Raw genomic sequence first — 27,583 nt, 5'->3', positions numbered from 1 at the left:
TTCCTTATTTTTATATTTTCCACATTTTAGAACAATAGTGAAAACATATAGATTCATGTTGTAACCAAAAAAGTGTTATACAGATCAAAATCCACTTGGCCTTTATTATAGTTGTGCACACTCTTTGCATTCTCTCAACCTGCTTCATGAGTAAGTCACCTGGAATGCATTTAAATTAACAAGTGTCCCTTGTTAAAAGTTAATTTGTGGAATTTATTTTCTTAAATGTGTTTTAACCAGTTGTGTTCTAACAAGGTAGGGTTGGCATAAAGAAGACTATCCTTATGTCTGTACTGTAGTAGTCTATATCAACATCAACATGGCTTTTACAAATATTTTACCATTGTGATATTTTTGTGAATTTATACTTTTGACTTCCTTTACTTTTTTTTTTAATAATGTGTTTTCATATTTTTATTTTTATTTTAATGTAATTCTATTTTTATTGTGTGTAAAGCACTTTGTGTAATTGTACTAAAAAAGTGCTATACAAATAAAGTTATTATTATTGATTATTATTAACTGTGAATCAGGCCATGATGGTCAAATTGCTGCAAAGAAACCACAGAAGGAATCCAATAAGAAGTGACTTGCTTGGGCCAAGACGCAGAAGAAATCGACATTATTCCTGTCCTTTGGTCTGATAAGGCCATGTCTTTGTGAGATGCAGAGTGTGTGAATAGATAATCTCTTCATGTGTGGTTTCCACTGTGAAGCATGGAAGACAAGGTGTAATGGTGCTTTGCTGGTGACACTGTTGGGAATTTAGAATTCAAAGTACACTCAACCAGCATGGCTACCACAGCATACTACAGGAATACACCATCCCATCTGGTCTGACCCAAAACACACATCCAGGCTGTGTAAGGGCTATTTGACCAAAAAAGAGAGCAATAGAGTGCTGTATTAGATGACTCAGCATGCACAATCACCCCACCTCAAACCAACTGAGATTGTTTGGGATGAGTTTGACTGCAGAGTGATTGAAAAGCAGCCAGCAAGTGCCCATCATATGTGGGAACTCCTGTTGGAAAAGCGTTCCAGTATATTCCCTCATGAAGCTGGTCTACAGAATGCCAAGGGTGGTTACTATATGATTCCATGTGTATTATTTAATAGTTTTGATGTCTTCACTATTGTTCTTCGACATTGAAAATAGTAAAAAATTAAGTAATACCCTTGAATGAGTGGGTGTATCCAAACTTTTGACTAGTACTTTGTGTAGACTAGCAACAGCATGTGAACTGACTAAACCATGTGAACGCGAAATTAGTAAATTATAGTGTGTGTATCGGTGGGGTGCATGTGTTTGATTACAACCATACGTGTTCTACATATTAGACAAATGAGATGGAGAGAGAGCAAGCAATGGAGAAAGACTACCTGCTAAATTACTAAAATATAAAAGTAAAATTAGAGAGCCAGGAAGGGCAAAAGAAAATAACTGCTCAAGGCGTATATCTCCTTAAATAAAGTAATTTATTATTGCATGTTGCCATCTATAATCAATACAGACAAAAATATCTACTTAGAATTAAATAATCCTTTCTTTAAAGCATCACAAAGTTTCTAGGTAGTATGTACAATGAAAGACAACCATTTTCAATATGTGCCCTCTCAGCAAGGTTCACATTTGAATCTTCTTGAGTATGAAACCATAGATATACACAAAAAGTGAAGAACTGTTGAATATATATTTATATACTATAACTTTCCAGTGACAAAAAAATCTAAAGTTGGCAGAAAGAAATATACAAAGAGCAAAATAGTTTCCATTAAAAAAAAGATTTTTTAACAAATATAGCAATCAACACGATGGGTACATTTGGTTTCATTTTGTAAACTATATCATTGTATTTCACTATTGCATATGCCATATGGGAAAAGTATTATCAACAAGGCAACAATAACTAAAATATACTGAAAGTATTATATTTTTAAAATGTTTGAGATATTTACAAGTGTCTGAAAGATTCAATCCAATTCCAAATAGTACTGAAAACCTATTTATTTATTGATTATTTAAAAATGTATTCGCAACATTAAGTAAACAGCCTATTTCAGTTAAATTCTTATCTAGATAGTTTACACAAACAGGCTTTGCTGAGAAAATTCTCTCTGCAGTACTGTATATTTATATTGATGAATACAGTTTGATAAAGTCTTCCTCACCCCCACAAACATATTTCTATTTTTGTTTTCAACTACACCGAGTGCACTACTACATTCAGATGTGTCTCTAGTGTTACAATCTGACAGGTTATGAGAAAAAAATAAATGCGAGAACTGGGTAGTGTTCATTATGGCTCAAAACATTTTACAAACAAAAAGGAGCATTTCGAATTGGAGTCCTGTGTTTTGATCCACTTTGTTCTGTTTGACGCCTAATGAGCAGGACCCTGGCACTAGGTACAGCAGCAGTGATGGTGGCAATCTTCATGCAAACCTCCCCATGAACCAATAATTGTGTGGTTTGAGCCCCGTAACTATGTAAAAGGTTCTATGTAATCAGGTTACAGCTAAGGGTTCTGTGGAATCTAGTGCATATACTGCAAATACCTGTGTAATTTGAGGTTCTGCCGATTACTACTTGGAAGTTAAATTCCACATCTATAATAGGTGCACACCAACATCTTTATGTCCCTCCTACTTGTATACTTAAATGTGCGTTGCTCACCTTGTAACTGGAACTTGCATATGTATATTTTATTTACAAGTAATAAATTCTCTTAAATTGTATCATTATTATCCTCACAATATCATATAGCATGATCAAGTTAGCATACTAAAAGTGAAATAAATTAGAAATAAGAAAATATTTTAATATCAGTAGAATGAATCCAACATTTTTCCCTAAAGTAATATGTATATATGTACAATGTTTGACAACATGCTTTCAAGGGAAAATTGTGCCTTTGACTTTCCATGAGTTACAGGTCCAAATCAACATCTTCCATAGAAAATACAATCACAGTTGAAACAGTAAGGCTTTGGCTTGGTCTTTATGAAACATCCAGCTTCCAAAATAAATAAAATCTAAATATAATCATATATTACTTAATTATGCGTCCTGGCTCTTTCTGAGGTAGGGGATTCGATCATTTCAAATGGTTTATTAATGTATAACTGAAATGATGAGTTGCTCATTTTACACATAAAAGCACACTATTTGACCCATCCATACTCATGTAAGAAACCAAATAATATCTTTGTACCATGTGTTGGTTAATCAGTCCATGAGGTGGGAAGTACACATTTACTATAAGCATTGACTTCACATGTTCTATTATATGGGTCAACAGTGTGGCTACTCGCAGTCTACGAGCAAAAACTGAGGGGAAAAAATAAAATAAACAGAGCGATACACATAGCCTCTAGACACATACAGTGCCCCCACCCCCTACACAGGAGTCTCTGGCCCCAGTTCCTTTTTTAACAGAGGGGTCTCTGGGAGAGCAGAGGTGGTAGGCTACCCATCCATGAATGAAGAAATGGGTGTCACAGTGGAGGAGTTGGGGTGTGGGGGAGGTTCACTTCACGGCTGGCCAACAGGGTCAAGGGTCATAGTTCAGACTTGATTTGAAGCAGCAGGTTGTCCCCTCTCTGAGAAAAGGACTTGGATTGTCCACTGTCTTGGTCAGTCTGGAAGAGAGAGAAAAAGAGAAGTCTGTTTAGGATCACTTCATAACATGCGTAGAGTCAATCCAGACTCAACGGAGCTCAGAAAGTCACACATTCCAGGGATGGGGTCTCCTGTCCAGTCAATTCAAAAAGTAAACCAAATTTGAGTTCCAATATTTGCTCTTTGCAAAGTATTATAGTAAACTGGATGTGGAATTTCAGTGTACTTCCTGTATTGACAGCAACTAAAATCGACTTGACCCCAACCATGTTTGACGATAATTTAAAAAAATGACTGCTTAGATTGCCTGCGATTAATTAGCCAAGCTAGTTCAAGACAAGATTCTCAGTTACCACTTCTACCACAAACAATCCCTAGTTCAAACACCCATGCTGTTGTCTGACAGACACATTTTACAATGTGATGTGCAGCAGCCTCCTGTTCCCAATCATTCCTTCGTGGGAGATTGAAGTTTTAAGCCTGTTTCTGTGTGTCACAACAACTCTCCAAATTAGCTTTTGGAAAAGAACTAGACAACCGGAACAGCTAAGACACGACCACACACACGACCACACACACACACACACACACACACACACACACAAGCTGACTGTTTCCCTGGTAAATCCCTGAGTGGAGCTGGATGTGTGTCTAGCTGTCTCTCGCCCTCTCTCTCTCCGTTCTCCCTGTTTGTGTGCAGATTCAGTGTCTGACCTGTTGGCCTTTTGTTCCTGTTTGTGCGCCGGGGTGATTTGCATTGGGCCTCTCTGTGTGAATGGAAGCCTTCCTCTCTCCGCAAAACTAAACCCAGACCCTTTCTCAGGCCTCCCTCGACGTAAAGGGAAATGCTCTGTCGTTCTTACACACGTTCCAACACAAAAACAACACAGACAATTGCACAAACAGGCATGTACGTATGCAAACACACACTAATTTTATATCAAAAGGCCAACTGCTCCAGTTGTCAAACACAAAACAGAGAGTACTCTGATGAATTGCCCCTTGAGACACTTCTACCCCTCCTAGGTACGCCCCACGGGAGAGACCAAAACAAACCATCGCTACGAAAACACACGTCACCGACATACACGCCACAGCGCTTATCAAATTGTTTCAGTCATATTTTACCACGTAGGCTGACTGAAATGTGGTCATTGACCTGGGAGGAATTAGGGTGAAGGGGCGGAATTTGTCACCTTGCGGGTTTAGGATTTAATCTATCAACATTTCAGTTAGTAGTCAGAAGTCTTGTACCACTAGGCAACCTACAGTACCAACGTTCCCTCTCCTTATTCAGAAGGTACATTGCCATGGTGCCATAACGAGTGTTACCATTGATGTTTTTGTCACTGCTTTTTAATTGTTTTTTTGTGAGGTTTTGAATATTAATTTCTTAAAATCCAAAATGCTCTCTGTTCAAATCACTTTAAATAGAAATACTTCTTATTGACATTGAGTAAAAGTGTGCTAGATTTTTATTAAGAATTACTCATGTATACTATAGACTGTTTACTTATCATTAGTAAAATTGTATTTTTGGTTTACAGTGATTGATATTAAGGATGTATAAATATTAATGAATGACAATTGTATTTCCTAACAAAAAGACACTACTTATAAACATTACAGTAATAACTGGAAGACGAATAAGCACAGCACTTCCGAAATAACATGTTTCCTCATGTGGGAATAATGATTAATAATGGGCTTCTTACAAATCCTTAAAAGAAAGTGTTACCAAAGATGCTGGGTGATAAGGCTTGCTAAACTAAAGCGGCATGGAGCACACTTCTTCTAGTGGCTCTATGGCCACAGCCCGGACTTTTAGCCAGATGGGCTAATCCCTCTGCCTTAATCCTATTGCATTTACATTTATGGAAGGGAGGGAGAGGTTTGCTAGCCTCTGTGAGCATTGGCTTTTGCCTAGCCTGAAGGTGGACTTCAGCTGCAATCATTACATAATCTTGCTGGGTGGGGGAACGAGCTGCATCACAGGGAGTAGCGAATCTAGGTACTGTAGCGGGGTGTACATCAAGGCCAGTTGTTCACAATTCAAACTAAAGCTAGTCAATTCAGTAAACCAGATTGGAATTTAGTATCCCAAAGTCAGTACCCCTATTTTTCATAGAGAGATTAGAAAAAATATTACCACTATTTTTCTCCATTTCAATTTCTTAGAATTGACTGCCTTTCGTTTAAACTGACCCTTACCCAGCTATGAGTGCCGGTTGATAACAACCATTATTCTACTGAGCTTTATTTTTTAGTCCTAGACTAGGCTTTATCCAATTCCAGGTTTCCCCAATTCCGGCCCTAAATGTATAACTCGCCATTAAACCACAATGACAGCATAGGTGTTAAATAGTAGCCAGTGGGACGATGCTAAGACACTTCATGGGTCAGTGTTTTCAGAGAACCTCTGGTTGGCTGAACAGTGGGTTATACGAAAACGTATGCTACTATTTGCAACTGTATGTCAAAATGTCTCTTTTCTTCAGTACAGTGTTTAAGCAGCAGAGCTGTAATTACTTCATTGATTTAAAATTGTAAATATAGCATTACCCCTGACAAGCGTGTGAGTTTCTTAAAAAACCTCCCCTCAACCTATAGAAGTCAAAGCTCTGGAATCCTGTGCAATTAAAACCTTTTTTTGAAATACGCAATTGTTTTCTTGACCTCAAATGAGGTGTGAGAGAAAGGGAGTGGATGGAGAGAAAGGGGGAGAGAGATACAAGAGGGAAATGTGAATCGTCCATCCTTGATAGAATGTAAAAAATGCTGAGGTGAATCTCTCTCTTTTGCTCAGCAGGGCGATGCATGTGCGATGGTGTCACACCAAGAAAGCAGCAGCAGCTTTGTAGGAGCTGAGCGGATGGTTGGGCGGGCAGGGGCTAAAAAGGGAGGTTAGGAGCTATGCAGTACAGAGACTAAACCCCCTTCAGCTCTGGAGCTCCCCTCCATGCCATCTGGGTCTTTCAAGAATAGGCCACAGCCAGCGGTGATGGTGGTAGTGGGGGCTTAGAAATCCGAGCGATCCTGCAAACTTAATTACAGGAGGCTTGCGGTTTAAGGTTAGGTCAAACTCTGGTGTCCCTTGGAGGGCTTGATAGGTACACTTGCCGTATGAGAGAAACTTGAAATTGAAACACTTATAGACTATACTTATAGACACATATAAACTAGCTTATTCACATGAAGCCCAATGCCCGCACTACCTTGCAAATACACAACAACAACAACAAAACAAAATGCAGTGCAGCCTAATAACAGCGGAAGGCAATTTGTAATTGGTTTTGGGAGATAATGTGTGTTTACGTGCGTGAGGGAGGAGAGACAGACAGAGACTGAGAGTGTTTTATGCACACAGACACACACATAACCTTTCATCCCACTACCATAACGAGCGGGCTGGACACGGCGGTGGTGTGTAATCCCTAGGCCACACATAGTGTGTAATCTCATCTCTACCTCTAACCCCCCGGCGGCGGCTGCCGTGGCTAAATGTAGGGGAGCGCTGCCTGGCGACGTTATCTGGAGCCGGGAACATCCTGGCCTAGTTCAGTCACTGTGTCACAGCGTCTGCTGCTGAGCTGGAAACTCTGACACAGCAGTGCGAGCGAGTGTGCGTGCGGGTCTGGAGGGGGTGTGTTAGTGTGAGTGTGTGTTAGTGCCCGCATACATGTCATAGCGGTAGGGAAGAGAATGCTGGATAAGAAGGGGGAAAAAACATACAAAAAGCAAAAAATTAGTGTAAGGTCGAAAAAGAACAGGAGGGAAGAGAGTTGGAAAGAGCGAGAGAGAGAAAAAATAGGCAGTAAGAGAGGGTCGCCTCTAATGTTTTCTTCTCTCAATGGCTGTCTCTTTCAAAAAGACAGCAGAGCCTCTTTGAGCATGCTCCCACAGTTCAGCCACTGGGGACAGAGAAGGGAGAGAGAGGGAAAGCAAGTGGGTGAGAGGGAAAGAGAGACAGGGTCCCCACTTTAGTATTTTCTTCCCTCAATGGCAGTCCCCTTTCAAAAAGAGAGTAGAGGCTTACTGTGCGTGCTCCCAGACGTCCGCCGGTAGATAGAGACCGTATGAGAGGTGGGGGGGGGGGGGGGGGGGTGTTGGTTGTGCGTGTGAAACCAGATCACCTCCTCACAGAGAATAAACAAAGCAGGTATTTCACACTGGGCCCAGCCCAAAGGAAGCCTTGTAGCTGCATGTGGCGTGTAGGATACGTGTGACCACGTCGTGCCACCGTATTTCACTACCCTTAATGTAAAAGCGTGAGGCAGCGGAGTTTTGACATTTACCTCACGTTCAATTCAACACGCACACTGGTTGACAGACAGCGGTACATGTGGGTTGGATTCACATTCAGAAGTACAGCTCACATGAGAAACATTATTATCCAGAGCGACTTACACAAGCAACTGGGGTAAACTGCCATGCTCAGGGACGGAACGGCCAAAAAATGCTGGACCTTGAAGCTTTTGGGCTACGATCTAGCAACCCTTAATTTGCTGGTCAGACGCTCTGACCGCTAGGCTACTCACCTAGGTGTCTGTCCAACAGCACCTACCGTCAGGCCCTGGTCCTCCTCCCAACTCCCTGGGGTTGATGGGTATTAGACTGGGCCACAGCAGATGGTGTCCTGTCATTAGTACAGTAATGGCCGGTGCTAGGCTGTGTTACTGCTATTGTGGCTTCATCCTGAAGAGGCGCCCTTTTTCCTATTTAGTGCCCTAGTTTCTTTACCCCGGCGCACTACATAGGGAATAGGGTGCCATTTGAAACACAGGCACACGTGTGTGTTAGTGTGGTAATTGGGGCTCTGCTCTGTTCATGGTGCATCTGCAGTGAGTTGGGGGGGCAGTTTGTGGTGGCGGGGGCCGGTTAGGGGGAGAGCAGCAGGTGGATTATGCTCCGGATGCAGAGCCATCTGTCACCACTCAAGAAGAGTATGCAAGAGCCCTCGCTCCCCTATCAAGGAGGTCAGTGTGTGTGTGTTTGTGTGTGTTTGTGCTTGACCACTTCCACATACACAAAAAACAACACTCTGGTTGTTTGTTCACCCTCGCCCCTTCCGGCCATTAGGGCAAAACACCTGACGTCAAATTATCAAGGAGCCTGAGGGGAGGGAGAGAGGGAGTTTGGGGGAGGGGGAGGGAAAGAAAGAGAGGCTATGGGTGAAAAACAACCTGATGGGATAAAAGGCTATTAACCCCGGCAGAAGGGAGGAGACTGAGACGCCCCCTGGCTCAACCCCTGGCCAGCTAAGACCTACTTCTGATCACCTTGCTCACCTAGGACCGAGCGCCCATGTCACAGTGATCACAGTGAGAAGACGGGGTTAGCTTGCGCTAGTTCAGGTCATTCTGGTTGGGTTGGCAACCTATTAGCGCACTCTACAAGGGGAAAGACAATTGGTGTCCACGTGTCCTGGGGCTGCCGCGGAAGCTTAACAAACACTGCTGCTGCTGGTGGCGGCCCCTCCGTTTACGCAACAGTCTGCTGCCCAGACATTCACCTCTCAATAATGTCGCTGCCCCGAGTCCTAAGTCCTTTTGCTAATACAGCTTTTCTGAGGGGAAACATTTGTCCAAAAAAAGACGGTGATGGCATTGTGGATGGATGGAGTTGTGGTGTTGGGGAAGTGCTTTGCAGTCTCGTGAGGTGGGGGTTGAGGCATGGGCAGTGGCGAGGGTAGTGTGGAGCTAGTGTTGGGGCTATTTAGGGCTGAAGTGTTACTCGGTAGACAGCATAAAAAAGCTGACAGCGTTGCTTTGATCCTGAATGATAAACAGCTTATCGGCCCTCTGACTAACAAGGAGTCACTTCAAAATACCTGGACGCACTTTGAACCCTCCAGGTTGCGAGTGGTTGTTTGTTTTCGCTCAGACAGACTGTTCCGTAAACAACCGACCCCAATCCGTTCGCTTGCAGAGGCTGTCCTTTAACCCAGAGGCACATTTTCTTTGGGGGGGGGGGGGGGTCTCCCAGTTGGGGTTTGTTTGTTACTTTAAAAAGCATCCTGCTCTGCCCTCCCCCCCACCCACTTTCCTCCTGCGTGTGCATACAAGGCCATTGGCCATCTCTCCCCATCTCGTATTCTCCCTCTTTCTGACTGTCTTCCTTTTGCCAAGCGGAGCAGCTAACGAGGCAGAAGCTCAGTGCAGCTCACGTGCCTAAGCCACACATGCACCCAGAGACACCCTCGCTCACACAAACCAGAGGGCGGAAAAAGTAAAAAAAAAAAAATACTTCAAAACACTCAACCACGTACAGAGCATCAACAAGCAGATATACCTCTCTTTTACAAGACAGGAAATCTGAACTAAGAGTGATGTGGGTAACACCAATTACACTAACTGCCAGAAACAACAACACCCACCTCTGTCATGTGTGGGTTACTGTGTACGTGTAAGAGCGCACATGTGCTTTGGATGTTTGTTTTTTAACCAATCCTGCAGCCTCTGGAAAAAAAAAAAAAAAAGACCGTAAAAAACCCCTGCTCGGGCCCCTCACTAGGCCATTAGGGAAGAAAAACAAGCCAGTGTTCAGCTGACCCTTCCTTACAGACTCCCAAGCACCCTTTGCGGTGAAGCCGGGAATTCGGAGCGTGACGCCTCATCATTACCTGGCAGCCAGTAAACAACAAGCTTGTTTGTTTTTCTGACCTGCGGAGCGACTGGTGGATGAAAGACATTGCTTCCAAGGGATGAAACACTTTCTCTCAAACACAGACACACACTGAAATGTAACAAACAAACGCCCACACATGCGCATAAGGTCATTCGGTCTGATAACAGTGCACAGCAACACTAAAGCCTAACGGTCAACGGAGCCTAATGTCTCCAGCTCACCAGCGTTCGCACGGTAAAATCAGCGAATTACTGCCAAATGACTGTAGTACTGTGTGCCTTGGGCCCTGAGATTAGAACAGTTTTGTTTACAGCCTCCTCAGGGACTATTTCGAGGCAGAACACTGACACCAGGACAGTGATATGGACCGGGTGTATGCCCTGGGTGATTTAGTGAGGCGCACTCGGCGCCGTGGCATGTTTTATTGGCTCCCTGCATTTCTGACAGAGCCGTGGAAGGGACAGGCAGTGCAGTAAGAACTGCCTAGGGCTGATGTATCATAAAAATCCTGACCAAATGTTCAAGTTTGCTTAGGCTAGGTCCCTGCTTTCTGAAGTGTTCTTACTGCCCTTCTTACAATCTCTGAAGAATGTTCATACTAACTCTGCAGATGAGGGCTGTGTTTATAGGATAAGAATTATTCCCAGCAAAATGTATAGTAAAAACATATTTTAGGAAATATTCTGCTACCTTCAGAAAATATTTCTGTATGAAACCAAAGACATAAGACATACAATAAAAAAAAAGAATGCCATTGCTCGATGTAATAAACTAGTATTGTACAATGTCAGTCGATGGGAAACAAACCCAGATGCACCCATTATTTCAACATGTTAATGCCCACAAACTGCGCGCAATCAACCACATTCACTCATGTAGCCTTTCTATAACAAGTAGCCTGCAACAAAGAATCAAAACCTCCCAACAATGTATAAGACCACGGGTGCCTGAAGCCTATTTTGCTGTAATTCCGATTTCGATCAAGGAGCAGACACTGCCAGCAGCGCAACGTTCTAACCTGCAGTGTCACTGTGCCTACAGTACACGCCCACCCCTTGTTTACTTCAATGGTTTGAAAACTCCAACGTTCGTCACGCTGCAGGTCACGTTTTGAATTGCAAGGAATTTGTGCACCTCCTAGGCTATGCTTCTTCGGTGGTAAACAGAACTATCCAATTCTGTGCGCTCTAAAGGAGGCTGCACTCAAGTAATCTTAACCTGCACATCTCTAAAGGTTTTCCTCTCATGTGTGATTCATTTTCTCGTCTATTGCAACATGAACAGCATTAGGAAACGCCATTCATTTTGAGAAAAAAATGACAGTTCTTCAGTCATTTCCCTCTAAAGCAATATAAATGCCAGTTTTCCCCTTCCACTTGTTGACAGTATAGAGAAGCGAAACCATACATTACTTGCTGTAGAATGTCCATCTTCTACATAAGGCTAAACTAACGTTTTACCCCACAGCAAAAAAGTCAAAGGCAGTCAAAAAGAAAACAATTAACTATTTTAGCATGCTCAAAAAAAAATTTTTTGCTATCATCATGTCTTATTTCCCTCACCCAAATGTATAGACAGATTCAGTGACCATGTTTTCAGACCAAGTATTTGACCACTGCAGACCCTTTAAAAATAAAATAACAAAAATAACCCTAAAGCAACATTTCCAAAATGAATCAGCGATGACATAAGCAGCTAAAGCCAGCCAGCCAGACACATACAAACAAACAAACAGAAACAAACCAACAGCCGTGGTCAAACAGCGGCTTCACTCACCTTTGACGGTGGTGGCTGCCTCTTTGAACCCTAAGCAGACATACGGCGAAGTGTGTAATCCATGCAGGCCTCCCTTACAGCTGCTTGCTGGCTTAAAGCTGACCGTGGTCAGGTCTTCGCAACAAGGTCCCTCCAGATCCCTTTCCCGATTCTCAATCAGGTTCAGGGCAATGTAGTTCAGTCCATTCTGAAAGCCCATTGATGTCTCTCTACTCATTGGACTGCCGCACTCCTCATCTGAGCCCTCGCAGCTCCGCACCGACAGGTTCTTCACTGAACTGTGGCGCTTGGCATCCCCGCGGGCAAATGACGGCAACACAGGGGTGACGGTAGCTGTGGAGGAAAAGGTTTCAGAGCTGTGGCGCCGGCGGCCCTGGGGGTCGGCCCGGATCACCTTTGCGGCCCCGTCAGGGTCCCCGGGGGAGGAAGAACAGAGGAGGAACACACCCATGCCAGCCGGGACACCCTGCTCACCCAGGGATATCATCTGCTCTCTGGCACCAGCGCTGATGTCGCTGAAATAACATTACAGAATGAATAAAGATTAGCCTATGCATTTAAAAAAAAAAAAAAAAATACACCTTGGCATTGTATTTCAAAATACAGATGAATCTGACTGATATGAAAAATGCCATTGTTATTGCTAAACACAAGAGAGCCCAAGCCACAGAATGTGAGTGTGCTTTACCTTGTTGAGGTCTCCGGCATGATCCGGGGAGGTGTGTTGACCGTTCCAAGTCCAAAAGTCATTTCTGTGTATTCATCTTTGCTTGAGTCACTTAGGGGACGCTTGGAGTCCCTAGGTGACCGGAGGTGGTGCCCTTCCTTCCCATCCAAACGGGGGCACAGAGATGACTCTGAGAGCATTTCTGACAGTCCGGTGGGTGTGTCTCCTGCTTTGGGCGAGGCGACCCGGTGTAGGTTTGCGTAGTCCGAGAGAGGGGACCTCCGCTGGCCACCACTGGAGCCCAGAGACGACGCCTGGCTCCCATTGGCTCCCGACGGCGGGGAGTACTTGGTGCCCTCACCAAAGTCGATGTTAATGTACTCGCCCGGGCTCCTGGGCTCACCAGGCAGGGGGTGCTCGTTCATGCTGGGCAGGGTTCTGAAGGCATCCAGAGACAGTCGGTTGGGTCGGCCCAGCCTCCCACGGTGGGACGTCAAGCTCTCCGAACCACGGCTCTGTCTGACCGGCGAAGGCAGAGAGGAAAGGTTGAGGGGGGCGGCCTGCGTGTGGTTCATAACCGAGTAGTAGTCTTCTGACTCCCTGCCCAGTTGCCGGTGGCTTTGGGGGCTCATCAGAACATACTGGTCGCCGGCGGAGTCCCCGGCCTCCTTTGACACCTGGTGGGACTTAGTTGGACGAGGTAGGGAGTGTGCTGAGTAGGCTTGTCTCACCGAAGGCTCGCTGCCCTGGAGTGGGCCCAGGAAGTAGTCTGGGGGGGTCTGCGATGTAGTGTAGGCGGCGTTGCCGGGAGACATGTTCATGTACTCGCCGTTGGTCGAGCGGCTGTCGGGGCTGTCGACGGACGACCTGGAGCCATACCACATCCTCATGTAGCCGCTGTCCTCCAAAGAGCCTCCGCTGCTGGGTGAGTTGGTTCGGTATGTGCCCCCAACTTGGTGGTCGTGGGCCCGGGGGTTGATAATCTGCTTGGGGGCCGAAACACACATGGGGCTCATGGGCATGTATGCGTCTGCCTTGCCGTCACTGCCTCCTGGTGGCGCTGCCACCCCAGGAGTCATGGGCATATAGCCATCGTCACCGAGGTTACCATCGGAGCCCCTGAGGGAGCAGATTTCGACATCACCGTAATCTTTGGGGTAGGTCACCTTGGGGGAGGCGGAAACAGAGCTGTGATCAGAGCAGCGGCCACTGTTGGTGTGGTGAGCCGCCCGCATTAGGGTGTACTCGTCCAACGAGGCCGAGGACAGCTGGTCGACGGGAGCCCTCTGATGGCGTGGCGTGGTGAGTGAGTAGGTCCTCTTCCTGAATGCCTTCTCTGATGCCAGGCCCTCATCCTGGCACGTCCGTCGCTGGACACTTGTCCTATCCATCATCATGTAGCCGCACAGGTCACTGGCCTCCCGGGAGGGGGGTGTGCTGGAGGTGGAGTCGGGGGTCTCGCTCCTGGTGAGGGTTAGGAACCTGGAGGTGTCACCCGGGCTGGAGCCGTACTCGTCGCACAACATGAAGCTGGCGTCGCTGAGGGAATCTGAGATTGAGGCGCTGCAACTGAATGGATGCTGGACTGCATCAGGGGTGGGGAGAGTCCCAATCCTGGGGGAGAGGCTGATAGGGCTGCAGACTGAAGGAGGGGAGGTGGACATAGGCATAGAAAGGCTGTGCTGAAGGCAAGAGGAGGTATCCAGTATCCTGCATGTGCGACCACTGGAGACCGTGTTGGACCGGGTCAGATGGTGTCGGTTGGAGAGGGGACTGGTTGGGCTCCCGCTCATAGATATGGACATAGAAACAGGCCTGACCATGCTCCCATCCCCCTCACTGGCCGTTCTTATCCGACAGGAAGTGAACTTGCTGGTGGCGGATGTGGTCACTACGCTGTTTGTTCTCGATCTCCTCACCAATCCTGTCTGACTTGGGGGTAGATTGTTCAAATTGCGCCGCGTTGGCACGGAAATAGGGTTGGTGCTTGCCGACTGACTCTTGCTGCGCGGTCTGAATTCCGACAGCTCTTTCATGGCTTTCATTGCCTCAAGGATGGTCTCGTGGATGTTTTGCGCAACCACAGAGTCGTCCGCTTGCATCCAAAGCTCACCCGGGCCAGTGACAGCCGACCTACCAACCTCGATGAAGAAAAAGCTGTCGGAGTGGCCACATCTCCGGATATTCATGAGTTGCAAACTGACAGACGCTACCTCTGAGTTCAATTTTACAAAGCTGATTGTCCGACTGGATAAACACAGCCTAAATACCCCTGTCAAATTTTTGGTTTGACCCAGTCCTCTAGATTTTAGATTAACTTGCCATACCTCTTTGTAAACCGCGGTGGCCGGTGTGATGATACCGTAATTCGACTCCTCGAAACCGACCAGAGAAGAAGTGGAATTAGATGCGGGACTATCATAGACTTTCCCCTCGGTGATCAAATCCGACAACACTCGAAACCAGCTTTCCTGCTCCTGCTCGTTTTCCGCCGCAACTGCGAAGTATTCGTCCTTGGTGTAAAGGGCGATGAGGTGTTTGTGCTTAGCGTCCGCTCGCTTGTTTATGCAAAGACAGGAGTCCAACAGTATCACCCTTTTAGCTGTCGACTTGTTTTTCCACTTCTTCTCGCTCTCGTAGTATTCCAACCGTGCAGGGAATCCTTCTCTGGGTTCTCTCAACACGAAAAAACGTCTGTGTCCATGCTTCTGTTTCTTTAGATATCCACATTTCTTAACGTTATTACCGTTGCTGGTCACATTAGACAACAAGTGTCCTCCATTCGGTGGAGGACTCGCCATTGTAACACGCGCGCTTCACTTTTGGAGAAGTTATTTTGTGCAATTTTCCTCAGCACAACAAAAGCTAACGTAAATCAGCTGTAATTATTCCATTGCCCGACACCGGTATTCCGGTCTGCTTTCTGCAATAGTTCAGCAGAAAATAACACCACTCACACTCTGACTGAGCTAGAGAGGAAAAACAACATGTGACGTTAATACATTCAGCTTTGGCTTGCAGTAAAAAAGAGAAAAATACAGAGTCATAAAAGGCGGCGCAACCTTGAAGGGGCGTGCCTGTCAATCTAACCGATTCTGCAAAGCTCATTGGACTCATTGGTGGAAAAAAGTGACAGCTAGTAAAGAGAACCGAAGCACAGCATTGAAGTCTTGTTCTGTTAATCCCGCCTTCTATATTGCCAGCTATTCCTTCCCATGTATAGTACAGTAGAGATCCCTGTACCAAAATAGCTATTTCATGCCTCCTCCCATACATACGATGAAATAACTGAATTGTTATTGTTCAAAACAATTCGTTGCAATTCACTTTGGCAGAGACGTTCAGCATTGGTGCGTAATACAAAAGATTAAGTTCTATTGGTTTTTTACTTTTGCATTATATTCTGGGAAAGTTCAAATCTATATTATTTATCAAATGGACGTTATTTATCTCTATTCATGACCTAAATAGCAGAGCATGTTCAGATGTAAAACTGTAAACATACTCAAGCCATGGAGCGTCCCACTTTGTTACATAACCTTGTGTTACGATCTATTTTGCGTCCTTGGGAATCCCTGTCAGCACTGCGCTACGTTTGCGAACTCCTGCTTCCTCTACAAGCCTCAATGAAACTGTCTCACAGAGAGACAAGTGATACACCTGTTTTATACGCACATAACTGATTCATATATATTATTGTTCCACAAAATTATTTTAATTGTCAATGTGGGCATCACGTTTCCGTTACAGTTTATATTTTGTTGGTGGTGGTGACAGACGAGACGCTGCTTGAGGTTTAGTTAGTGCGTCAAGAGATTCTACTCCCCTAAAAGCCTGAAATGCTGCCACCGTCTGGCCATTTATGTGGTAGAATAGAGAAAATTAGAAGACTATGGAAAATACTAGAATGTAGAATACATTATTTACGTTAGAAATAGTGACTGGTTCACTAAATACTTCCTCAATATCGGGATGTTACACACAGTTAATGCTTACTAGATATGTGCTTAAATGTACCTAAGCTCACCGTCACTGCATAAATAACAATTCTGTAAAACTACTGTATTATTGACCTATCCCAAAAGTGTCTTTAGAATAGTTACACAAAGCAGAGGAACAAACATCTGCCAACCTTCCAGACAGTTGTATGCCATTATGCTAAATACTAGCTACCTCTGTATTGTCCTGCTGTGACCTTTCATGTCCAGCCATTCCCTTCACCCCCCACCCCCTAACAGTCATGAGACCCAAATGAAACTAAACCCACATACCACCCAATTCAACACTCACAGACTCAGCTGCCCTGATTGGTTTCATAATCTTTCAAAAAGATTAGTGTTTTTTTCTCAATCAGAGGTGCCAAGCTAGGGCATGGGTGGTACGTTAGAATGTAACCCTTCAATTCAGGCATTAATGGGATAACTCCCTATTGAATGTGTATCTGTCTTTTGTATTTCTAACTTAAACAATGCCCCCCCCCCACACACACACACACACACACACACACACTCACATCAAAACAGATTAAATACAATCCATAGGGAGTCTAATCAGTGTTGTTCTCGGGTGTTTTTGTTTATCGCATTGTGTTCATGATCCCTGTGACGTTTGACTGTTGCCTATTTTTCTGTTTCTGATCAAACTGTTAATTCAGGTGTTAAGCTTGGCCCCAGCATGTGTTGCCGGTATTAACCACTGTCTATTATCAAGCACCAAAGCAGAAAACATACAGAGGAGGGGACTTGACTCGGATACTGGTAATGACCAGGACAAACCTGGCCTGAATGAACTGAGAACACCACACTAGCATTGTTTTGTGTCATTATTTTGGTTTTCACTGCTAGTTAAAATGTTGTGGCTGTTGTTTTTGTCCCTTTTTTTAATAATCAACATTGCCAATGGTATTGAGTCCTCAACCCAAAATAGTAAATTCGGGTTAGGCGGACTCCACTTATGACTCTTAATGCATGGAATTAAAAGAGTCTGCTCAATGTGATATTTATTGATCAATGAAGTACCAGGTGAGAATTATAAAACCAGCATACACCCATAGCAACCCCTGTGAAGTGAGACTGCAGTTGATGAATATTCCAAGCTCGTTGTCATGCAATTACAGTGGAGATATGGAATGGAACATTCCAAGGTACTGTTGATGCTGATGCTTACAGGAATGTTTACAGTAAACACATGTTGCTCACTGTTTCTTCGTTCTTTTTTCCCCAACTTCAGGCCTCTAGCCTATAATTATATGTTTTCCAAGTATTTTTTAAATGTTTTATTCACGTATGTGTTTAGCAGAAATCTAACCGTAGATGAGAACAGTTTTATGATATCTGTGTACTTATATTACTTTCTGGGTGATTGCCATGAAAAGCCATAGAAGAGGAAGGACTAGGCCGTTCTGCCTTGATAACATGTTACTAGGTTAGCATCAAATTATCTTCACAGAATTGAATTTAGTTGAGAGGGGACTGTATAACACAGCAGAACAAGGTTGCTTGCAAGATGCCACCTATTCCCTGTATACACAGAACTCTGGCCAGCAGTACAGCAACTCACAACATTTCAAAAAATATGTAATTTGGGAAGTTGCCTAAAAGATGCAGCTGCTCTGCACACCCCCTCCACCATCCATCGCAATACATCAATCCACAGTATTATGCAGTCCCTGGCCAGTCTCAAATCACCAACCCTTCCTGATTGATTAAGATCTATGGGATTATTATGCCCTAAGATAAGCTCTAGGGAAATCATATGCTTCAAGAGATCCCTAATGCAATTCGTTGATATTTCACCTCAGTGTGTATGTCAAGCTTCTAGTTTTTGTATCCCATTCTTGCACACTTTCAAAAGAAAGGCCATTTGATGTTAAAGTGTTAGTAATCAAGTAAAAATTACAAGACATACTTAAAAATCTTCTGATATGATGTAAAGTTATTGTACAAAAAATACTTTTCAAATCCTATTTGGGAAACAAATAACTATCATGGTTCATATAAAACACATTTTCTTTGTTTCATTAAGTTGGAATGAAGTTGCCACTTCCAATTGTAGTACATCAGGAAATGTGGATTGTGTAAGCGGTAGGTTGTCTATAAACTTCCTGTGTTGGCCTGGTGGTATTTCTATTTGAGTATGATTAGTTAGGATCATTTTAAGCCCTCTGCATTCCACTTGACTGGCAGTTTTTGTTGATGTTTTTCAGGGGTGCAGAACGACACATGAAATTAGTGAGCAGTGCCTGATAGGCTGGACCAACATAATCCTCTTCTCTTCAGTTAAATATCATGTTATGTGTTTTCAGGGATTGACATAAGTGGCATACGGAAACTAGAGCTCTTTTGAAAAAAAAAATGACAACAGGCGAGAGAGAATAGTATTATACAATTGATTAATATCAAAACAACTTTTTTGTTTAATGACTTGTTTTTGTAATATAATGGCATACATGATAAGGGCAGGTTTTGACCTCCCAGGTCAATATAGATAACCTATCCACACAACAACAACAACCACTAGTAACAACAACAAGAGTTCCATAACAGTCAACAACTTAATCACTGGTTATTCTTTCCATCAGAGAACAGAGGAAAGCTCTTAAGAGACAAGAGGAAACACTCCAAATAGGTAATATTCCATGACAAGTGTGTCTGACCACCTCATGTCAAAGAATGAAAGGCACCCATTTAAACCCCCTGGAGTCTATGTAAATCATAGGTGTTTTTCAGATAATCAGAGAAGGAGGCAGCAAATCTAGGAAACAGTGAGTAAGAGGGAGAGCAGGTTCCTTGGACTCCAATGGGGACTCTTATTTACCAAATTAATTCAAATGCTATTTGACACACGCTTCATTAAGAACTAGTCTAGATTAAACAACTTTCACAAAATCCAGTCCATAAAATATTTTAAAGACAGAAAATGGCAACACAAAAAATATTGTATAAATTCACAGAATAATAAATAAAAACCATTCGTAATGAAGTAATTTCAAATAAAGGACACAAACAAAAACGTATTACATATTTTTACTGTGTATTTAACAAAAGTGGTTTATTTAACAAATACCCAGATTTTACCTGCATAAAAATATGTGAACCCCTTTATTCAATAGCTTGTGGCACCTCCATTAGCATTGATGACATCAAGTAAAGTATAGCCAATAATCATTCTTTGATATATTTTTTGAAGCATGTGCTAGGCATTTCTCCATAGCCAGTTGAGTGACGTTTGGGGAATGTCTGGCATCCTGCCACAGCATCTCGATTGGATTAAGGTCGGGACTTAGACTTGGCCAATCCAAAACACAAATCTTCTTTCTCCTGAGCCATTCTTTGGTAGATTTGCTTGAAGGCTTTGGGTCTATGTCTTCTTGGAAGACTCGTTTTCGGCCAAGCTTTAGAACCTTTACTGATGGCCTGACGTTCTGTTCAAAAATCTCCTGATATACCTCAGAATTATGATGTGCATTCAAACAGGTCCAGACCAGCCGCAGATCTTGTCATTCCCAACACCATGCTTGATTGTTTGGATAAGGTTCCTTTGGTGGTAGGAAGTGCTGGGTTTTCGTAAAACACAGCATTCTTGATTGTGACCAAACAGGTCCATTTTGGACTCATCTGTCCAGAAAATGCACTTCTATAAACCTCCAGGTTTGAGTTTAGTTCTTTTTTGACAGCAGAGGCTTCTTCTTATCAACCCTGCCAGTAATGCCTTTTCGATTCAGTGTTTTTCATATTGCTGAAGCATGCACAGTAAACTTAGATGCAACAAGGGAGGTCTGCAAATCTCTATATGTTATGTTCGGGTTAGCATTTACCTGATTTATTATTTTTCTTGTTGGTCTTGGGGATATGTTGAAATGGTGTCCACTCCTCTCCATTTGCAAAGGATTTGCCATACACTGGACTGGTGGAGCTCAAAAGCTTTTTGAGATCGTTGCATAGCCTTCTCCAGACTGATGTGCCCACTACCCTCTTCCTGATGTCCTCTGAGATCTCCTTTCTCGGCATGGTGTCTTTTACCTTCACCTGTATGGGTAACACCAAACTGACAAGGTTTATCAGAGCCTCGCCAAAACGTTTTCCTAAAGATCCCTGTCACAGTGTTGTAGGGAGTGGAGACAGACACAGGAAATGTGGTAAGGATTTCTATAACCCAACTCAAAGCCCGTCAAAAACTGACTGGGCAAGCCCAAAGTAAAGTGAAGTGAAAAGCCACCAAAACAGAACATGTGGACGAAGCCGGAACGATGCAATACGCATAGACTAGTCGTACTCACTGCACGGTGACATGGAAATAATAACCAACACAGCACTGGGGAAACAGGGCCATGTATATAGGCATGAAAATCAGTGAGAATGGGAAACTGGTGTGGGCGACAATATGGGGACAGTGAAGGTGATCAGCCGGAACAGTGGTGCCTAGAAGGCTGGTGACGTAGACCTCCGGAGGCAGTGCAACGGAGGAGCACCTGTGCCGGATGGATTTGTGACAATCCCTCCTCTGATTGGTTCATTTGGTACCCAATTATTTACCTACCTGATTCTTCTTACCTACTTGATTTGACCAATGCAACTTTGGTATCACTTATATTGCACCTGCACTAATTCTTTTTTTTTTTGTCTAACATCACCGGGGCAAGATTATATTTGGTCATCAATCAATCAATCAAATGTATTTATAAAGCCCTTTTTACAACAGCAGTTGTCACAAAGTGCTTTACAGAGACACCCGGCCTTAAACCCCAAGGAGAAAACAACAGTAGTGTTGGATTTCAGTGGCTAGGAAAAACTCCCTAAGAAGGCCGAATTTTAGGAAGAAACCTAGAGAGGACCCAGGCTCAGAGGGGTGACCAGTCCTCTTCTGGCTGTGCCGGGTGAGATATTAAGAGTCCAATTAGAATAATGAATACATTTCTCAGGGCTAAATCCAGAGTCTATTTGATTCTAGACTAGGTCAAAAGTATGACCAGGTGGACAAGGACAGGGACAGCAACGGGCCCCCCAAACCAGGTACTCCGCAGGTGAGGACCAGAACCTCATCTGCTCCTAAAATGTAAAACTGGAGGAGACTGAGAAAAGTTAGAAAGAGCATTCCTCATATCCCCCAGCACAATAATATAGCAGCGTAACACCTTGGAACTGAGACGTGGGGGTCCGGCGACACTGTGGCCCTGCTCGGGGGAGGCCTTGGACAGGGCAGGAAATCAATCCACCCACATTGCCAGGCATCAACCAAAGGGACAACCACCAACCGCAACCCCCCTGAATGAGGGCAGAGTATTGCCAGCAGCGTACAGCCCAATTGTACAAGTGCACAACAGAGAGACAACAACAAGCCAGTGACTCTTCCCCCGAAAGGCATTGGAGGGAGGGCATCCCAGTGGCGACGAGAGCCCACCTGGCAAGACAGCAAGGGTGGACAGTATCAAACATACTGGTCACCTTCCCGCCCCCGGGCCAGGCTACACCTATTATAAACCGTGCTGTAGAGATGAGTTTTTAGTAGACACTTGAAAGTTCGCACTGTGTTTGCATTTCTAACCTTAATTGGCAGATCTTTCCACAGTAGTGGAGCTCTATGAGAAAAGGCCCTGCCGCCAGCTGTTTGTTTAGAAATTCTAGGTACAATTAAAAGGCCTGCATCTTGCGATCTAAGGTTACGTGTAGGTATGTATGGCTGGATCATTTCAGCAAGGTAAGAAGGAGCAAGTCCATGTATTGATTTATAGGTTAAGAGTAAAACCTTAAAATCAGCCCAAACCCTAACAGGCAGCCAGTGTAAGGACGTTCACATGTTTTTTGTTCTAGTTAGGATTCTAGCAGCCGTGTGCAGCACTAATTGAAGTTTATTTATTTATTTGTCTGGATAACCAGAGAGAAGAGCATTGCAGTAATCTAGTCTAGAAGTAACGAAAGCATGGATTCATTTTTCTGCATCAGTTTTTGATAGAAAGTTTCTAATTTTTGAAATGTTTTGAAGAAGTGTCAAAAGCAGCATTAGATCAAGAAGCAACAGGACGGATGCGGAACCTTTGTCCGAGGCCATTAGAAGGTAATTTGTTGCCTTCACGAGTGCAGTCTCAGTACTATGATGGGATCTGACAAATGTTATTTGTCTTTAGGAAGGTATTCAGTTGTTGGGAAATGTGTCGAGCGATACGGTATAAAAAAATTCATGTGTCCCCATTGACACCTGGTCAGGGAGGTTCAGGACATTTTTAGGACAACTGAGATTTTGAGGTCCATAACTATTTAAGGAGGAGTCAGTTATTTGTTTTCTAATGGTGATGATGTTTTCATCAAAGTAGTTCATGTATTCATTACAACTAAAGTAACAGTAGGGAACCATCAGGGCCCTCTACTGTATGATACCTCAATGCTCTTCAGAGGGCCTATGTATACATCAATAATTCAGAGCCAGTAGCAAGTCTTATCTTATTTTCTCATGCTAGAACTTAGCTAGATGGCTAGCTTTTTGCAGCGAGTGTATGTATATGTAATGATGGTGATATCAATCGAAAAAGGAATTGCAACCATTTTCATAAACAGTACCCTTATTTCAGGGGCTCAAATGTAATTGGACAAATAAACACAATCATAAATAAAATGTACTTTGTAATACTTTGTCAAAAATCCTTTGCAGGCGATGACTGCTTGAAGTCTGTAACGCATGGACATCACCAAACATTAGGTTGTGAAGGGGTTTTCTTTACCATGGAAAGGATCCTACGATCATTCACCACAGTTGTCTTCTGTGGACGTTGCAGAAGACAACTTTCTGTGTTGCAGAGCTTACCAGTGTGTTCTTTTTTCTCAGAATGTACCACACTGTTGATTTGGCCACTCCTAATGTTCCTGCTATCTCTCTGATGGATTTTTTTTTTTTGCAGCCTAAGGATGGCCTGTTTTATTTGCACTGAGAGCTCCCTTTGACCACATGTTGTGGGTTCACAGCAACAGTTCCAAATGCGAAAGCCACACCTGGAATCAACTCCAAACCTTAAACCAGCTTAATTAATTAAGAAATAACGAAGGAATAGCCCACACCAGTCCATGAAACAGATTTTGAGTCAAAAGTCAATTACTTTTGGTCCCTTGAAAAAGAGGGGGCTACTTATTAAAGAGCTTTAATTCCTAAACCCTTTCTCCAACTTGGATGTGAATACCTTCAAATTAAAGCTGAGAGACTTGAATATACTCTGGTAAAAGCCAAAATAATAAAACGTGTCAGTGTCCAATTATTTCCAGACGTAACTGTTTATGAACATGCCATTGCCCAAGGACAGGAGAATGGACATTGTTTTTAAATGATATCTCGTTCATATCTTCTTGAATGCAATGTCCAAGGCCAATTATTCTTGGCCTTAAAATCAAGAAATTTGAGTTCTGACTGGGAGACACAACAAACCTTGTGATGAAACATATGGATGTGCCATCCTGGAGGACCTGGACTACCTATGCAACCTGAATGGGCTGCATTTACCGCCTCATGCTACCAATGGTGACAAGGACACCAGCAAAATGCTAAACTAGAGAAGAATCAGTCAGGAAGGATAAGGAGAGATGACTTGTCTGTGGCCACCACTTGCAAAACCATTCTCTCTGGGAGTTATCTTGCTGTATGCCTCTCCAAGGCACCTGTTGCCACTTTCATTTGCCCCAAAACAGGTGACATCAATTGCTTATGCTTACAAACTTTGAGCAGTGTATTATGGACATACAGTGGGGAGAACAAATATTTGATACATTGCTGATTTTGCAGGCTTTCCTACTTACAAAGCATGTAGAGGTCTGTAATTTTTATCATAGGTACACTTCAACTGTGAGTGACGAAAATCACGAAAATCACATTGTATGATTTTTAAGTAATTGATTTGAATTTTATTGCATGACATAAGTATTTGATACATCAGAAAAGCAGAACTTAATATTTGGTACCAAAACCTTTGTTTGCAATTACAGAGATCATATGTTTCCTGTAGTTCTTGACCAGGTTTGCACACACTGCAGCAGGGATTTTGGCCCACCCCTCCATACAGACCTTCTCCAGATCCTTCAGGTTTCGAGGCTGTCGCTGGGCAATACGGACTTTCAGCTCTCTCCAAAGATGTTCTATTGGGTTCAGGTCTGGAGACTGCCTAGGCTACTCCAGGACCTTGAGATGCTTCTTACGGAGCCACTCCTTAGTTGCCCTGGCTGTGTGTTTTGGGTCGTTGTCATGCTGAAAGACCCAGCCACGACCCATATTCAATGCTCTTACTGAGGGAAGGAGGTTGTTGGCCAAGATCTCGCGATACATGGCCCCATCCATCCTCCCCTCAATACAGTGCCGTCATCCTGTCCCCTTTGCAGAAAGGCATCCCCAAAGAATGTTGTTTCCACCTCCATGCTTCCCAGTTGGGATGGTGTTCTTGGGGTTGTACTCATCCTTCTTCTTCCGGCGAGTGGAGTTTAGACCAAAAAGCTCTATTTTTGTCTCATCAGACCACATGACCTTCTCCCATTCCTCCTCTGGATCATCCAGATGGTCATTGGCAGGATTTTAATCCATGATGCCGTAGTGTGTTACTAATGGTTTTCTTTGAGACTGTGGTCCCAGCTCTCTTCAGGTCATTGACCAGGTCCTGCCGTGTAGTTCTGGGCTGATCCCTTATCTTCCTCATGATCATTGATGCCCCACGAGGTGAGATCTTGCATGGAGCCCCAGACCGAGGGAGATTGACCGTCATCTTGAACAGATGTCCTTACACAGCTCTCTGGTCTTGGCAATTGTGGAGAGGTTGGAGTCTGTTTGATTGAGTGTGTGGACATGGGTATTTTATACAGGTTTCAAACAGGTGCAGTTAATACATGTAATGAGTGGAGAACAGGAGGGCTTCTTAAAGAAAAACTATCAGGTCTGTGAGAGCCGGAATTCTTACTTGAACGCTTCTGTTCCTCAAAACCTTCCTTTTAAACTGTTTTGGAAAAGAAAGAAAAAGGTGCGGTGGTCTCTTAATTAGGTAAAACGAAACTGAAGTGCCACTATAAAAAAAAAGCATCATTCTTATATTACTCTTTAGCTGCATTACTCTGAAATGTCTATCACATACATCAGTGAATTGTCCATTTGGCAATTCGGGCAATTGAAAAAAAGAAGGTGTTCTGTTGTTGGTCGAAATGGACAGTTGCAAAAATGTGTTGTTATATACTATATGGACGGTGGTGTAACGAAGACTCGCGTGGGAGACGCAGGCCCTCCATCCCGGCTTGGTGTTTGGCGTGCGTCATCGCCGGCCTTCTAGTCACGCCGCTCCTCCTCCCACGGCATGTCTTGTTATTGCACACACCTGGTGTCCATTCCCTCATTAGGTTGCCTATATTAGTTCCTGTGTTCCTGGGCGTCTTTGTGAGGTATTGTTCTATGTTTAGTGTTGTCCTGGAAATTCTTATGCATGTTTGTTTTGCGCTTGTGCGCTTTTGTTTACTGCGTGCCATTGAATGAAAAATACAATACACAGCTACGTTAACTACCTCCCTGCGCTTGACTCCTTCTATTTGACACACGCCACGACAACACATTTGTGACAGGTAGCCAATTAATCTAAAAAGTGATATCTATGTAAACATTCAATTAAAAAAAGCTACTCTGATTATGCCATAAGCTAGACAGCAAAGATCATGGACCTTAAAACAAAAAGAGTGCCTACGTAGAAACAGTATTGAATTTCACCTCACTCAAAACATGCACATGTGGGAAATACGCATAGAATAAGTATAATTGTTAGTAGTACACACCTGCAAAATATGTTTTTAGGACACAACATGGCTTCTAGCAGTGGGTATCAGCAAGATCTGGTCAATGAATCAAGATTAAGGGCTGTTCTTATACACAACAATGAGTGCCTGCAATGAAGAGGGTGATTGCATCATGATTGCTTTTTATAGTAAGTCTTGATTTGTTAAATGTACCAAACTGTCTCTTCAAACAGTTAACACACTGCAACAATACCACACAAGGCATTCCACCAGTTCCAAACTCTAGAATAGAGGCTGACTGTGTCACTGCACTACATCAAGCATCAAATATTGCCACCAGTCATTAAAGGGAGGTATTATATGAAATGTTGACATTATAATATAACTATAGCGCCGGAAAAAATGTAACACCTCATTAAGAAAAACACTTTATATGTAGTCCAGGAATGTTGTGACTAAGGCCTAAAGTTTGGGTTGTTTTGTTTTATGGCTAAATGCCTGCCCATAGTGAGGATTTTGCTCATCTTATGTTCCTCAAGCAAGGGGGACACCGACAACATTTTGAAGGTTTTGCTGTAAATAGAAATCTTTACCCATTATAGTATGATTTTTTTGTGTTTATACTTAAGATATCGCTTTTCAATTGGAGAAACTCCAGAATCACTAGAAGAGTGTATTTTGGTCCCACATCAAGTGTTTGCCCAAAGTCTCCTCATGGTGCACTGCTCTTCTAATGTGATGCACCAGTACCTCCTTAGTTAGAGGGATTTTCTTCATCCATCTTCCTTTCTCTGTGAACCACTCAAGATGAGCTCGATCATTGTTGAGTTGACTGCTGATGCAATCATAGAAGGGATTTCGGAAGCACTTCACAGTGGAAATGATCTGCTTTGGAGCTTGTGAAAAAGCTTAATGACGTCTGTTCTATGTCACTGACATTTCAGGTGTTTCAAGATTCGATTCACAAAATATTTTCTTTTAATTATTGGTGAAGTGTTCCACATCAGGAAACGTTCAGTTTTCCTTAGACAAAGAACAGACCAAGACAGATGGAGTACAGTAAATAGGATGAGCCCTCACCCTAAATAAATTCAGCTTTACAGCTCACTGACAGTTTTTTAATATGCTATTCTTCCTTATCTTGCGAGCAGG

At 43.5% G+C, this 27,583-nt stretch overlaps 1 protein-coding gene across 1 annotated transcript; it reads right to left on the bottom strand.

Moving 5' to 3' along the window:
- Positions 1 to 1,460: 1,460 nt before the first annotated feature.
- On the bottom strand, positions 1,461 to 15,766 carry LOC105009026 (insulin receptor substrate 2). The gene is made up of 3 exons (XM_010868419.5): positions 12,714 to 15,766; positions 12,026 to 12,540; positions 1,461 to 3,642 (listed from the first exon to the last, which is right to left on the bottom strand). Exons 1-3 carry the CDS (start codon positions 15,491 to 15,493, stop codon positions 3,638 to 3,640), a joined length of 3,300 nt encoding a protein of 1,099 aa, XP_010866721.2. The 5' UTR covers positions 15,494 to 15,766; the 3' UTR covers positions 1,461 to 3,637.
- Between the last annotated feature and the right edge of the window lie 11,817 nt (positions 15,767 to 27,583).

This window comes from Esox lucius, chromosome 22 (genome assembly GCF_011004845.1).
Source record: "Esox lucius isolate fEsoLuc1 chromosome 22, fEsoLuc1.pri, whole genome shotgun sequence".
Classification (NCBI taxonomy): Eukaryota; Metazoa; Chordata; class Actinopteri; order Esociformes; family Esocidae; genus Esox; species Esox lucius.
Note: the sequence above shows the minus strand (reverse complement) of the source record. Positions and strands in the feature narration are given on the sequence as shown.